This window comes from Capra hircus, chromosome 11, assembly GCF_001704415.2.
Source record: "Capra hircus breed San Clemente chromosome 11, ASM170441v1, whole genome shotgun sequence".
NCBI classification, from domain to species: domain Eukaryota; kingdom Metazoa; phylum Chordata; class Mammalia; order Artiodactyla; family Bovidae; genus Capra; species Capra hircus.
The window spans coordinates 104464305-104479041 of record NC_030818.1 but is presented as its reverse complement, the minus strand read 5'-3'; the positions used below and the strand labels follow the sequence as shown (position 1 = coordinate 104479041).

General features: G+C 66.0%; 3 protein-coding genes across 6 annotated transcripts; 1 reads left to right on the top strand and 2 right to left on the bottom strand.

Annotated features, from left to right (window-relative positions):
• On the top strand, window positions 1395–4679 carry C11H9orf142 (chromosome 11 C9orf142 homolog). Of its 2 annotated transcripts, XM_018056178.1 has the most exons (7): window positions 1395–3311; window positions 3381–3441; window positions 3669–3718; window positions 3798–3988; window positions 4070–4144; window positions 4308–4392; window positions 4490–4679. In XM_018056178.1, the coding sequence occupies exons 1-7, from the start codon at window positions 3199–3201 to the stop codon at window positions 4527–4529; spliced, it is 615 nt and encodes a 204-aa protein (XP_017911667.1). In that variant the 5' UTR covers window positions 1395–3198; the 3' UTR covers window positions 4530–4679. The 2 variants fall into 2 exon arrangements, with proteins under 2 accessions (XP_017911667.1, XP_017911668.1); XM_018056179.1 differs by lacking the exon at window positions 3669–3718 and having other exon boundaries at window positions 3838–3988.
• On the bottom strand, window positions 5250–8913 carry CLIC3 (chloride intracellular channel 3). The gene is made up of 6 exons (XM_018056177.1): window positions 7065–8913; window positions 6219–6328; window positions 6021–6146; window positions 5792–5898; window positions 5541–5716; window positions 5250–5457 (listed from the first exon to the last, which is right to left on the bottom strand). The coding sequence occupies exons 1-6, from the start codon at window positions 7098–7100 to the stop codon at window positions 5299–5301; spliced, it is 714 nt and encodes a 237-aa protein (XP_017911666.1). The 5' UTR covers window positions 7101–8913; the 3' UTR covers window positions 5250–5298.
• Window positions 8984–12207, bottom strand: LOC108637177 (ATP-binding cassette sub-family A member 2-like; the record flags this gene model as incomplete). 3 transcript variants are annotated; one of them, XM_018056174.1, is given in 9 exon segments in its annotated part: window positions 8984–9749; window positions 10189–10395; window positions 10470–10607; window positions 10678–10780; window positions 10982–11074; window positions 11156–11259; window positions 11599–11733; window positions 11811–11952; window positions 12029–12207. In XM_018056174.1, coding segments are annotated over 9 exon segments (1533 nt in total), but the record flags the coding sequence as incomplete, so codon positions are not given.

The following is a 14737-nucleotide window of genomic DNA, read 5'->3' as shown; positions in this document are numbered from 1 at the left end:
TTTCCGCCCTTTATGGTGCCCATCCGTCTCTGCATGAAGTGTTCCTTAGTGTCTCTAGTTTTCTTGAACAGATCTTTAGTCTTTCCATTCTATTTTTTTCCCTCTAATTCTTTGCATTGATCACGGTCCCATCATTTCATGGCAAATAGTCGGGGAAAAAAATAGAAAATAGGGCTAGATTTTTTTTTCTTGGTCTCCAAAATCACTGCGGACGGTGACTGCAGCCATGAAATTAAAACGTGCTTGCTCCTTGGAAGAGACAGTACGGCAAACCTCGACAGTGTATTAAAAAGCAAATGTACGAGTTTGCCAACAAAGGTCCATCTAGTCAAAACTAGCGTTTTTCCAGTAGTCATGTATGGATGTGAGAGTTGAGCAATAAGGAAGGCTGAGTGCCAAAGAATTGATGCTTCTAAACTGTGGTGTTGGAGAAGCCTGTTGAGGGTCCCTTGGACTGCAAGGAGAGCAAACCAGTCAGTCCTGAGGGAAATCAACCCTGAATATTCTTTGGAAGGTCTATTGAAGCTGAAGCTTCAGTATGTTGGTCACCTGATGTGAAGAGCCAACTCACTGGAAAAGACCCTGATGCTAGGAAAAATGGAGGCAAAAGGGGAAAGCGCAGCAGAGGATTCAATGCTTAGATAACATCACTGGCTCAATTCAATGGACATGAGGCTGAGCAAACTCCAGGAGATGGTAGAGGACAGAGGAGCGTGCTATGCCGCAGTCCATGGGGTCGCACAGAGGTGGACACGACTTAGCGACTGGAGGACAAGGGGTGGTGGTGCCACACTCACACCTCCCGGCCTGATCGTCTAGATTAGAGTCTTGCAAGCACAGCAGCTTTCACTCACCTCCATCAGACATACAGTCATGTCAGGAATTCCATGAAAAGGAGACGCCCCAGGTCTCCTCCAATCCTGCCCTGCCCCAATCATCTTGGGAAGGGCTTTTCTACACTTCTGAAATGCAGGGGTCATCCATGATCCATCCCCTCCTTCCTGCTACCTCTCTCCAACTCCACTCTGAGCCCCTGGCCCCAGCTGCGTCAGCTCTGCTGTAGGAACTCAGCAGCCCTCTACTATTCTCCCTGCCCCCCTTGCCTTCACCACTGCAACCCTTGATCCCCCCGCCTCATGACATTCAACATGGGCTTTATACACAAAAATCAGAATGGACACCGCCATCCCACCCCTGCTTAAACCCGCCAACAGCTCTCCACTCTGCAGTCATTCATTTGTATATTTATTAAATATCTCTATGTTCCACCCATTAGAAAAGACCCTGATGCTGGGAAAGACTCAGGGCAGGAGGAGAAGGGGACGACAGGATGGGATGGTTGGATGGCACCACCAACTCGATGGACATGAGTTTGAGCAAACTCCGGGAGACAGTGATGGAGATTGTGAAGGCATGCTGAGGTCCATGGGGGTCACAAAGAGTCTGACGTGACTTAGCAACAGAACAACAAGAGCGTGCCAGCCACCGTTTAAACACTGAGAATACAATGGCGAATGACACAGACAGAAAGCCCTGCCCTTGTGAACCTCATGGTAAAACGGGCAAGAAAGAGAATGAATAACCGTATTAGTAACCTACTGCAGAAAGATTAACCCCAGCACTCAGCGGCTGGAAACAGCGTGTGTTATCTGCCTGTTTCTGAGGGTCCAGAAGCTGGCTGTGTGCCCTCTGGTGGAGGCTGTGTTCCCAGCAGAAGGCTCCGCCGGGAGAGGGTCGCGGTCTCGGCTTCCCCGCGCTGGGCCTTGGTCCTTTGCCACCGGGCTCCTTGCGCTGTTTGAGCAATTCCAGAGGAAGAAAGAAGTGGCAGCCCATCACTTCCGGCACATTCTATCGGCTATCCTCGAGGGGCTCCATCCAGTGCAGGCTCAGGGGAGGGGTCCCCAAAGGTGCAAAACTAGGAGGGCACTCGGCTGGGGGCCGTCTTAGAGGCTGCTGTCACCGCAGGTACATCAGAAGATACCTTGTATAGGGACAAGCTGAAGAGCGAGTAAATACAGAGAGGAGAGGACAGGGGATGCGGGGCAGGGTGTTGAAATCAGGTATAAAACAAGAGAAGGCCTCACCGGTAAGGGACCTCTTCGTGAAGACCTGAGGGGAGTGCCTGAGTCTGGGGAGGGGGTGCCAGGCAGACAACAGCGCACGCAGAGGTCCCGAGGCTGGCACTGGGTTGGGGGAGGGGGCGGGGGCGGGTGAGGGCTGTGAAGCAGGTTGCAGCGGCCGGTTGCGGCAGGCTTGGCTGCAGGCACGTTTGAAACCCATCATCACAGCTTACAAACCCACCTGCCAGCCACCCCCCATATGCCTCGGTCCTGTCACCCTGGCCTCGCCAAGCCTGGGGCAGAGCTGTCCTGTGTCCACAGCCGGGCTTCTGCAGAGGCCGCCCCCTCTGCCTGGTGCCCCCTTTTCTGGCGTGCTCCATCCCTCTCTTCTTCCAGGTCACAGCTCAGAGGGCACTGGGCGCGACCTGAGGACTTCATGCTTCATTGTCCATCCAGTGAGCGCTCCCCAGCTCCAGGAGATCAGAGACCTGGCTACTGATCAAGGTGAGCTCCGGGCTGGGACAACACCGGGAAGCAAGGGGCGCTGGCTAAACATGGCGGAGCGAACAAACGAGGGGCGGAAGGCCGGAAGGCTGGCGCGAGTCACCATACTTTATTGTGCTTTGTATTTGACTTGGTCCAGTTGACACAGGAAGCGGGGTGCGGAGGCCAGGGGGAGGCCGCAGGGACCAGAGGCGGGGGTCAAAGAGATCTGAGGCCAAAGTGGTGGCCGGCGGGGCTTACGCCCCCCAGGGCTTGCGCCGAGGGGGGAGCCCCGGACTCAGCGGGGACAGGGGGCGCGCAGAAGGGAAGGTCCAAAGAGCCCCAGACGGTGACCAGGTTCGGTGAGAGCAACCCGGGAGCCAGCTCCGTGCACGTCGCCCCTCCCCACGGCGCAGGCTCCGCCCCGGACTAAGCCCCTCCCCACGGCGCAGGCTCCGCCCCGGACTAAGCCCCGCCCCACGGCGCAGGCTCCGCCCCGGGACAAGCCCCGCCGCAGCCCGCCCCGCTCCGGAAGCCTTTTGCCCGCGCAGGCGCTCCAGGTCCCGAGGCGCCCCAGGTCGGCAGGCGCCCCGGGCCCGCAGGCGCCCCAGCCCCGAAGCCCTGCCCGCCGGATCCCTCGGCCCGCCGAGGCGGCATGGTGCCGCCGCCTCTCTGCACGCTGCCGCCGGGCCCCGGACCCCCGCGCTTCGTGTGCTACTGCGAGGGGGAGGGCGGCGGGCCCGGGGAACGCGGCGGCTTCAACCTCTGGTGGGTAGTGGGTCCCGCGGGGCTGCGAGGGGTCGCGGGCGGCCCGGCCTGACTGCCCCTGCCCCGCAGTGTGACGGACGCCGCGGAGCTCTGGAGCACCTGCTTCACGCCGGACCGCCTGGCGGCCCTGGTGGGTAACGGGGCTCCTGGGTGGCCGGGAGGCCCCCCTGCACCACGCACCTGCAGCGCGGACCGCCTGTGGGCTCTCAGGGGGCAGCCTGGAATTTCCCAGAAGTACCTGGGCACCCCTCCCACGGCCCTGCAGCTGTCCCGGGAGGCTGTGGTCGCGCAGACTGAGGGTGTCCCCAGAGGCCGTAGGGTCTCAGGCCCCTGATGACCAGCCCTTGTGCCCTGTAGCAAGCCCGTTTTGGCCTCAGTGCAGCTGAAGACATCGCCCTCCGATTCAGGTGAGCCTCTGAGCAGAGAGGCAGGGTGGGTGGGGAGCAGTGGATGTGGCCACGGTACTCAGCCCCCCTCCTCCCCCAGGGCAGCCTGCGAGCAGCAAGCTGTGACTCTCACCCTGCAGGAAGACAGAGCATCCCTGACCCTTTCAGGGGGGCCCTCGGCGCTGGAACTCGACCTGTCCAAGGTGCCAGGCCCAGAGGCAGCCTCCAGGTTGCAGACTCTGATGCTGGGCCTGGCAGAGCGTGTGTGCAGCTTGGAGCGGCGGCTGGCAGGTAGGTGGGGGTGGGAACCCCCCACCTAGGCTCACTAGGGTCCCCCAGGCCGGGCCTGCATTCCTGCTTTCCACCCCCCAGCTGCTGCAGCAGAGGAGACAGCCACCAGCCCCAGGAAGAGTGCCTGGCAGGCGGGGCCTCATCTCTTCTTACCAGGTAAGGCCTGTCACTTGTGACTCGGTTTGGCACCCCGCTGACTCTGCTGGGACTCAAGAACAAGCCTCAAAGTCCAGAGAGGGGCTCTGTCCTCGTGGGAGGGGGTCGTGGGCCTGGGGTCTTGCTGGACTCAGGACCCCCTGCCCTCCTCCTATTTCCCCAGACCCAGATCCTCAGAGAGGTGGCCCTGGACCTGGGGTCAAGAGGCGGTGTCCAGGGGAGTCTCTCATCAACCCCGGCTTCAAGAGGTGCCCCCCCACCCCCCGTCCCTCCTGTGCCCGTCGTCCAGCGTGGACCCCGCCCGCCCCTCCACACCCCACAGCATCATCCCCTCTTCTCTCCCAGTAAGAAGCCGGCAAGTGGTGTAGACTTTGATGATCCCTGAAGGCACCAGAGTCAGGACAGTGCCTGTGAGGCGAGGGCAGGGGCGGCCCCCTGGACCTCCCGCCAGCACCTGCCCAGCCTGCTGCCAGGCTCGAACAAGGCCACTCCTCCAGCCCCTTCCCCATCAAATAAACATCTTCATCTGGCGAAAGTCACGAGGTCATGGCCAGACGCTGGCTCCCGGGCCCGCGGGCCCGGCATGGGGCCGTGTCAGGCTCTGTGCTTCCTGGTGAGACTGCCCACCTCTCTATCCCTGCCCACCTGTCCCTGCTTGGCACGCCCAGGGGCACACCCAGGAGCCCAGCCAGCTGTGCAAGGGTGGGGCTCTGAGAGGCTAGAAACCTTGTTCCTGCTGCTGGGGCACACGCCTCAGTGGTGCAGACCCCACAGGATGGCCAGGGAGGTGGGGGGTGGCCTGCCTGCACTTGGGCAGAGCTGAGGAATGTGGGGCCCGCCCTCTGGCCCGGAGTTGCCCATATGGGGCTTCGCTCCCCACCCTCCCCAGCCATCCTGCCGCCCCACCCTGGCCTGACTGGTTTGGGAGCCCAGTCCAGTCCCGCCACCCAGGAGCAGTAGGGAGATGGGCCGCACCCCACCCACCGGCTTCCCTGCCTGTCCCTGTGGGCTGTTGTCTGGAGTTGATCGGCCCACGGTGGGCGTCTGGGAGTGGCAGAAACTGAGGGCCTCTGGTCCCTCCGATGCCCCTTCGCGCTCACCGGGGCAGAGGTGCCTTTATGGGGCTGCAGACGGGTGGGCAGGTGGCGGGGGCGCTAGCGGGGGCGCACGACGGGCCGGTACGCCGCCAGGATCTCGGCGCTGTGGGGACACGTGTACTTGAACGCCTCCTCTTGCAGGGCGCAGTCCAGGTAGCGGCGGACACCGCGCAGCTCAGCGGGGATGGGAGCTTGGCGGAAGTGCGCGCACACCGTCTGCGGGCGAGCGGCGCCGTCAGGGTCTCCTGGCGGGTCTGCCCTGCCCGCCCCGCCCCGCCCCGCCCCGCCCCGGCGCTCACGTTCACGACGTGCAGCTTGGGCAGCAGGCCGCAGTCGGCCAGCGTGAGCTGATCGCCGTCCAGAAAGCGGCGGCGGGACTCGCGCAGCTGCGGCTCGCGCCCCAGCTCGTGCTCCAGGGGCGCGCGCAGGTAGCTGTCCAGCTTGGCGAGGGCGCGCAGCAGCTGCTGGTGCAGAGCTGAGGGGGAGGGGCCCGGTGAGGCCCGGCCAGGGCGCCTCTCCCCCCACCCTCGCCGCGCCTCCAGACCCTCACCGTCGTCCTGTGCGGGCACCGGGTTCTTGATGAAGGCGGAGAACGTGTGAAAGACGTCGTTGCCCGCTGCGGCAGACTCCCTGTATCTGGGCGCCAAGCTGGGGAATCTGGAGGGGGAGGGGTGCGAGTCAGAGCCCTTCCGGGCCGCTCTGCCCCTCCTGGGCCCTGCCCCTCCTGGGCTCTGCCCGGGGGTGGCCTGTTCGCGGGCCCCTCTGCGCCCGGCCCTCACTCTGGGGGCCCCAACGTCTCCTCCAGAAACTCCTCGATCTGCAGCGTGTCGGTTTTGGCGTCGCCGTCGCAGAGCAGGATGGGCAGCTGGGAGCCTGGGGCGAAGTCCTTCAGCACCTCCGGGGACCTGTGGGCACGAGGCAGGGCGGGAGGTGGCTGGCAGAGGAGCGCAAGGCCAGGGTCCCGGGGCAGGGCTCACCTGCGGGTGTCCACAGTGGTGAGTGTGAAGGGCACGCCCTTGAGAAGCAGGACCATGAAGAGCCTCTGGCAGGAGGGGCAGTGGCCCACGCTCTCGCCGTCCTCGCTGGCCTGGAGTGGGGGACACGGAGCTGCCAGGGCAGGGGGCACACCCAGGACCCCTGTGGCCTCCTGCTGCCCAGGGCTCCTGCGCTCTCAGGCACAACCTCGACAAGTGGCCAGTGAAGGCCCTTGACTTGGTCCCCGGGAGGAGGGGTCTGCGGAGCTGCCAAGGGCCTGGAGGCTGGGCAGGGTGCCAGGATGAGGGGTGTAGGGGTGGGACCTTGGCTGTGGGGCCTGGCCCCTTGACCCTTATCTTCAGAGCCTGGGCAGAGGCCAGGCCCCTGGGCACCAGGCCCTGCAGGCTGGTCATAAGGGTGGGTCGGGCCAATGGAGCTGTTTTCTGAGTGATTCATCCCGTCCAACTGGGCACCTTGCTGCCCTGGGCTCCAAGGGTGGGAGGAGGCCAGGACCTGGCAGTCCCTTCACAGGGATCGCAGATCTGGGCACTGAGGGGGCTGCCTGGCACAGCCCCTGAGCCCCGGCCTCGGGCTACCTGCCTGGTGCAACCCCTAAGGGGCTTTTTTTCCAGGAGAATGGAGCCACCTCAGCCCTTTTGGGGATGGCGTGCTCTCCCTTCTAATGCACCCCCCGTCCCCCCCACCCAGTTACACAGCCTGCATGAGACAGCCTGAGCCCACCGCCTCAGGGGACATAGCCGCAGACACCCCCCCCAGCCTGCCCCAGAAAGTAGAGCCCCACAGAGCACCCCTCCCCGGGACCTCCCCCAGCCCCGGCAGCCTGGCACCTTGACGAACAGCTGGAGCTTGCCGGCCTCAGCCATGGTGGGAGCCGCGGCAGCAGGGCCTGGGCGGGCCGGGAGTGCTCTTTAAGGTTCTCCGAGCGCCCCGCCCTCCCCAGCCCCCGCCCGCCCTGTGGAGTCACCTCGGCTGGGAAGGCTGCCAGGCTCCTGCGGGGCGGGCACAAGGGAGCTCAGACCGTACCGAAGCCCCCAGGGGTCCCAGGGGAGGGAAGGGGACAGAGTGATGGAGGAGGAGGCAGTGGACGGCGGGGGCAGCTCTGGGTCAGGGTCGCCCCCACCGAAAACCCCGCTGCCTTCCCCCCAGTGGACGCCCGGGCCAGGGAGCGGGGGAGTTGGGAATAGCCTGGCCACAGCCTCAGTTTCCTCACCTGCCGACCAGGGCGTCACAAGAGTGGGAAGCCACTTGGAAGGGACGCCCCCTTCCTACCTGTGAGCTGTCCCCGGGGCGCGCCCGCCCACCCCACGCCCCTGCCTCTCCCCTGTGCGGTCGCGGTGTGTTTCTCCCGGTCCTTAACCTTTGAAAAGAAGAGCTCTTGGTGTTAGAAGCCACAAGTTTCTGACCCATGGGAACCGCCCTCCTCTCGGACTGGAAGGAAGGGACAGAAGAGGCTGGGGATTGGCAGCCCCCCAGGTGCGCGCGCACCTGCCCAGTAGCGGCCGCTCGCAGCGTCTCCCGCCCGGGCCAGGCCTCGGGGCGGGCTGTGGAGGTGCCGCGCCGCCTGGTGGCCACCGTGGGGTCTGCACGCGCCTTCCTCCAGGCCCGGGGCCCCGCCCCGCTCGGGCCCAGCCTGACAGCCCCTCCCCAGACCCAGCACTGGTCAGGGCCCCGGGCACAGGCCCCGCCACGAGCCGGGCTGACCTGGCCGTACTGTGGCCTCGGGGCCTGGGCCTCCGACCCATCTGCCACCACCACGGGCGGCTCTGCAACCACTGGTAGGGGGTCGCCCAGCTGGGTTCCTGCTTCCTTATCACACAGCCCATCCTGGAGGGGGGCCCGGGCCCTCCTCGCCAGATGGCCTGTGTGTGGAAACACCCTCACACATCCGTTAGGAAAATGGTGCAATGAACAGGTGGCTCAGAATAAAGGAAATAAAACACCCGACAGAACACACGAGGGCTGCAGTGCACACTTATTTCAAGAACAAATCAGAACAAGAGAGAGAATGGCTTGTGGTTCAACGGACAGAAATGTGACCGCCATATTCTTGGCAAGGATGTGGGGAAACACTCCCGGTAAACGGCAGCGCCTCTGGGACGTCCCCGAAAGTACCCGAAGGATGAATCAACGGCCTGCAGTCCCCCGGGGGTGGGAGCAGGTGTCTGGTGTGTAAGCTGCCTGGTGGCGGTTCTCTGTTAGGGTGGCCCTAGCAAAGCCGGCCAAGTGGGAGAGAGAAACCCAGCAAACGAAAGCACCCTGCGCTCGCGCCTGTGGCTCTGAGCCCGCGCGTGCGCCTGCAGTGGCCTTGGACACAGGAAGCGCAGACGCGCCGCCCGTGCTTTCTCCACCTGCGTCTTCTGAACCGCCTACCACGCTGTGTGCCAGCCTTAACAGGACCACAGCCTCCCCTGCGGCACTGGGACTGTCTAACCATCCCCGCCGCCCCTGCCACGTCCGCAGAGCAGCCGCCAGAGGGGCCCGTGGAGCTGCCCACCCTTCCCCTTCAGGGCCCCTGCTGGGCCTCATCTCTGGTGGAAACTCCTCTCTTGAGCTCCTGCCTGCGGGCCCTTTCCAGCAGCACTTTAACAGCTCTGTTTAGAAGGGCTAGTGAGGGGAGAGGAGCCCGGCCCCTCCTCCAGGTTGACCCCATCTCCTTCCCCCAACTAGAGGCCAGTGCCTGCGGGCAGGCGCTGTGTCCTGGCATCCAGTGGGTCCCCTTCACCCCACACCCCACCCCATACACACGGGCTTGCATGGACTTTTCTGTTTATTTAAAACAAACATCTGTGCTCTATGTACAGGTCTGGCTCCCAGGTGGGAGGACAGGGGGCCAAGCTGGGGGGAGGGCAATGCCAGCAGGAGGGGTAGGGAGGGTGGTCAGGCCCCTCACCTGGCCGGTGGGGCCAGCGTCTCCGTTCCTGCTTCCTGGCCCACCACCCCTGGCAGCCTCCCTGCGGGAAGCCAGGGTGAGGGAGCCTTATCCTAAAGCAAAATAAATAGGCGCCTTGGGTGGGGCCGAACCCACCCCTCACCTCAGCCCAAGGCTGGCAGCAGCCACCATCCAAACTGGGTGTAAGAGCTCAGCCCATGGGGAGGCCAGGTCCCGCCAGGAGAGTTCGGGCGGTCCTGGCAGCCCGGGGCACCCCTCGGCCCTGGGAGTGGTGGGCAGAGCTAGGCAAGGGCAGAGGCCAGGGGCCAGCCAGACCGCAAGGCTTTAAGGCAGAGCAGGGTGAGGGTGTACGCAGCCCGGGGCTGGGCCAGCCTTTGGCACAACGAGGGGAGGGCGGTGCGGTGGCCGAGGGGGCAGGGCTGGAGGAGGATGAAGCCCTTGGTCCTGGACCGCCCATTCCAGGGCCTGGCAGGTGGGCATGGGGAAGGAAGGGGGGCACATGTGGGACCTCAGCCACCGCCTGACTTCTGTTCCCACTGCGTAACCTCGACCCAGCTCCGGCGGTCAGCAGAGAGTGTCCGTGTTGAAGGAGAGCTGGGCCTGGTGGACAGCAACAGGCGGGCTGGGCTGTGTGAGTCCGCCCCCGGCCCAGGCCGTCCCTCTCGCTGGCCCTCCTGCCTCTGTCCGCCCCGAGCTCCCTCTCGGTGCGTGCAGGGCTCCCGGGTGGTCTGCCCCTGCCAGGCCAGTGGCTGTGGCTGCTGTTCCCAGGCTCTGCTCCGCCCACCTCGGTTCTGCCTGGCTCCAAAACGCCCTCGGTTTCCAAGGTGCTAGGAGGTCGCCGTGGTCTGTCTCCCCTGACTGCGCCCGGGCCTCCAAGACCCACACTACTCCAGAGTATCAGCTGCCCTGGCGCCGGCTCAGCACAGTGGGGCCCAAGGCCCCGCCCACCCCGCCCCCCTCCCGAGCCAGGCCCCCCGCCCCGCCCCGAGCCCGGCCCCCACTCCCAACCCGAGCCCGGCCCCCTGGCCAGCCCGCGGCCCTGACCCGAGCCCCTGGCTCACCCGCTCCTCCTCGAAGCTGATGAGGCCCTCATCCTCCGTGTCCAGGTCCTCGGGCTCGTCGGCCACTAGCGCCCGCAGCTCAGTGGGGGGAGGCCGCGGCCGGAACAGGCTGAGCAGGCGGCCCAGCGGGGACTGCAGCCCCGAGGGGGGCTCCGTCTCCTGCTGCTCCAGGTTGTCGCTCTGCTTCTTGGCGAAGTTCACGAACACCTGGTGGGCGGGGGCAGGGGCGTGGGCGGGGGGCCGGCCCAGGGGGGAGGGCGGCCCCAGCCCGGGGCACTCACGTTGTCCAGGGTGGTCTGGCTGACCGAGTAGTCCTCGACGCCCAGCACGCCCACCACCTGCTCCATTTTGCTGAACACCTGCGCCAGCGAGATGTGCGCGGACTTGAGCTGGTACTGCACCTTCGTGTGGTGCCGCTCCTGGGGGGCGCAGAGGTCAGAGGCTGCTCGGGCGGTGCCCCCTTCCCCCCGCCTCCCAGGCCTTGCCCACCTTGAGGATGGCCTCCGGGAAGTTCCTGTTGAAGAACCGCACCACGTCCTTCACGTTCTGGCTGCTCTTGGTCCTCACCGTGATCATGTAACCATCCCCAAACCTGCAGGACAGGCTCGTGGCCACACCCAGCCAGCAGAGGGGCCCAGTCTCGGCCTGTCCCCGTGGACACCCCGCCCCCTGTGACCTCGGCCGCCCCCGTGGGACCCTGCCCTTTGTGCCCCTCCCCACCCAGGCTCCCCGCCCCCTCCCTTGCCCCCCTGTGCCCCTCCCCCCCCCCAGGCCCTCCGCTGCCGGGGCTTACCGGTTCTTCAGATGCTGGATGCTGCCCAGACAGCGCAGACGTCCGTTCACCATGATGGCCAGCCGCGTGCACAGCGCCTCACACTCCTCCATGCTGCGGGCGAGACCCACAGGCTGGCATGGAGTGGAGGGGCTTGTGGGGGGGGGCGGGGGGCAGGTGGGGGCAGGGGCAGACCTGTGTGAAGTCAGCACCACCGAGCGCCCCGTCTTGATGAGGTCCAAGATGAGGTTCCAGAGGAAGCGCCGAGCCTTGGGGTCCATGCCTGTGGTAGGCTCGTCCTGGGGGTAGTGCCAGGCTCAGCTGCTACACCCCGTCTACCCCGGCTGGCCCCAGCAGCCGCTTCCCACCAGGCTCACCAAGAACACAAAAGATGGGGTACTGACCCTCATCCCTCCCTTATGATCAGTCACCAGGAATATGAAGGTTGGGGTACCTGATCCCCACCCCCACCCCACCCCCCATCCTCCCCCATCACCCATCTTCCCCATCCCATCCCCATCCTCCCCCATCACCCATCTTCCCCATCCTATCCCCATCCTCCCCAACCCACCTCATCCTCCATCCCCCCCATCCTCCCCATCCCCCATCCTCCCCCCCAGTGCCACCCCTGGGCTCACCAGAAAGATGAAGGCTGGGTACCCGATCAGAGCGATGGCTGTTGACAGCTTCCGCTTGTTCCCTCCACTGTAGGTGCCGGCAGGCTTGTCGGCATACTTGGTCAGCTCCAGCTTCTCCAGGGCCCATTTCACCACCTGGGAGTGACGGGAACGTCAGGGGGCCCCCCTCCACACCACCACGCCGGCCGCCTCCCCCGCCGGGCGACCCTCACCCGCGCCTCGTCCTTCCAGGGGATGCCCCGGAGCCTCGTGTACAGCTGCAGGTGCTCGCGGGCCGTGAGCTCGTCGAACAGGGCGTCGAATTGCGGGCAGTAGCCCAGGCTCTGCTGCACCTGGAGGAGCTCCTTGAGGACGCTGGGGACACAGCGCCATCAGCACCGGGCCGCCGCCGCCAGCCTGCCCGCCCAGGCGCCCGCCCACCTGCCCGCACCTGTGCCCGTTGACGAAGGCCTCGCCCCCCGTCGTGCTCTCGTCCCCTGTCAGCATCTTGAAAGTGCTGGTCTTCCCCGCGCCGTTGACGCCCAGGAGGCCGAAGCACTCGCCAGGACGCACGCCCAGGCACAGGCGGTCCACGGCCAGGATGCGACCAATCTTCCGCGATTTGTACACCTGTCGGAGGTGAGAGGGCGGCCGCTTAGCAGGCCCTATGAGCTCCCACCGGGCCCCCTGCACCACCCCCACCCCACCCCCGCCCACCTGCCCCAGGCCCTGCCCCAGGCCCTGCCCCAGGCCCTGCCCCCAGCCTACCCAGGCCCCGCCCCCGACCAGGCCCCGGCCCCGGCCCGGCCCCGCCCCCGGCCCGGCCCCCCTTTGCCCAGGCCCCGCCCGCCCGCCCGTGTGTGTGCCGACGGCCGTCTCTGTATCTCCATCCCCTGTGGGATGGAGGATCCCACCTTCGCCCCTCGACCATCCCCCTGCTGACCTGGGCCCTCCCCCCGCCGGTGCCTCCTCACCTCTGTGCCGTGTGCCTGAGTGGCCTCGGGCCCCCATTGCCCCTGAACTGACCAGAGGGTGGCCGTGGGAAGGTTGAGCTTGGTGTCCAAGCCTCGCTTCCTTCCCCTTCTGCAAGAAGACAGCAACGCCTGTAGGGTCTCTGAACGCATGGGATGAGCCGCACGTCCCGGGCACGGGGCGCTCAGGAAACACCGGTTGTGCCCTTGCCTGGTTGGCGTGTGCGGATGGGCCATGGGGGCCAGACAGCGTTCGAGGGGTCCCGGGCTCCCTGTGCTTGAGACCAGTGAGGGGTTTGGGCATTGAGCACCCAGGGGTCCTGGTGGGGGTGGGTGCGGCATGCTCCCACCCGCCTGAGGCTGGCTGCTGGGTGGACAGCTGTGTGGGTCTCTGAATTCAGGGCGGCCTGTGTGTGCTCGCCTCGCGCCGCCTGTCCATCCCAGGAAGGCCCTCTGCTGCTGTTCCCAACCTGAACCGTGGGGTCCTTGTGGCGGCCCCGCGGCCCCTGGCCTAGGATGAGCCCTGTGAGCATCAGGAGCCCAGCCTGACTTGACCTGGTTGAGGACAGAAGCCCAGACCGGCTGCTTCTGAGCTGCTGGAGCAGGGAGTCCTGCCCCGTTCCCTGGGGCCCCAAGCAGGGTCGGCACTCAGCTCTCCGCTGGCCTGGGAGGTCAGCCGCTGGGCCCCTGATGGGCTAACTGGCCGCCCTCCCTGTGTTCCCCAGATTGGGGGTGACGGCCTGTCATGGAGACTCCCAGCCAGTGAGCAGGTGAGAATGGGGGTAGCCTGGCCCCTCCACCTGCAGGGCCATCGGTGGAGGCCCAGAGCGGGGCTGGGTCTCTGGGCGAGCCCCTCCGTGGGGCAGGCAGGCCCCACTTGGAGCTTGCCCGGAGCTCCGGGGTCCGTGTGCTCTCAGTGAGACACATGCACTGCCCTTGTTCAGAAGCCCAGAGTGAGAGCTTACCGACCCGTGCTGGATGTGGGGGTGTGAGGAGCACCCCATCCTCCTGAAATTTAAAGTGTTCACCCAGAGTCTGAGTCCCTCTTTTCTCTGACCCTCCACGCGTGCGTGTCCTCAGGGTCATGGGCCCCGATTCCAGACCCACCCGTGTCCCAGCCCCTGGGATGGGGGCGGTGTGTTGGGGAGGCACCGTGTGGCTGGGCTGTCTCAGGGCTGCAGGGGCCCGGCCACCCAGGGCTTGAGGCCTGCGGCCCTCCCCCACGCTTTCCTCGGCCTTCCCGCCGGCGACCCTCGCAGGGTGCTGAGCAGGCCTTACACCAACTGTGGGTTCGAAGCCGCTGGCAGGAAGTTGGCAGCCGCCATGCCTTCTGAGCGAGGCAGGGAGGGGCCGAGAGTGTGGGCGAGCAAGGCCCTGAGTTTGGGGGGTGGCGGGGTAAGGGCCCCCCGGGGCTGCTTCAGGGGCGCCTTCTGCATGGGGAGGGGCTGGGGTCGCAGGGGTCAGAGGCGGGAAGCCAGGCCACCGCGGAGCTTGGCTGCGTTGTTGGGGGACAGTTTCTAGCCCGAGCAGTCTCTGTCCTGCCTCCTGAGGGGCTGCCGCCTCCTGCCTCCAGAAGGTGGCCGAGGGAGAGGGCCACTCCCGGGGCCATGGCCTGGGGGTCCGTGCTGAGGGGGACCGTGGCCTGCGGGGGAGAATCAAGGCCTGGGGGGACTGTGGCCTGGTGGGACTGTGGCCTTGGGGAGGACTCTGGCCTGGGGGGACCGTGGCTGGGGGGAGAATCAAGGCCTGGGGGGACTGTGGTCGTGGTCCTGTGGCCTTGGGGGGACCTTAGCCTGGGGGTGACCGTGGCTGGGGGGAAGAATCAAGGCCTGGGGCGACTGTGGCCTGGGGGACCTTGGCTTGGGGGGGACCGTGGCCTTGGGGAGGACTCTGGCCTGGGGGGGACCGTGGCCTTGGGGAGGACTCTGGCCTGGGGGGGACCGTGGCCTGGGGGACCTTGGCCTGGGGGTGACCGTGGCCTGGGGGAGAATCAAGGCCTGGGGGGACTGTGGCCTGGCGGGGACTCTGGCCTGGGGGGGACCGTGGCCTGGGGGGACTGTGGCCTGGGGGGACCGTGGCCTGGGGGCACGTGACCTGGGGCACCTTGGCCTGAGGGGGACCGTGGCCTGGGGGAGAATCATGGCCTGGGGGTGTTGGTCATGGGTCCTGTGGCCTGGGGGGGACTGCGT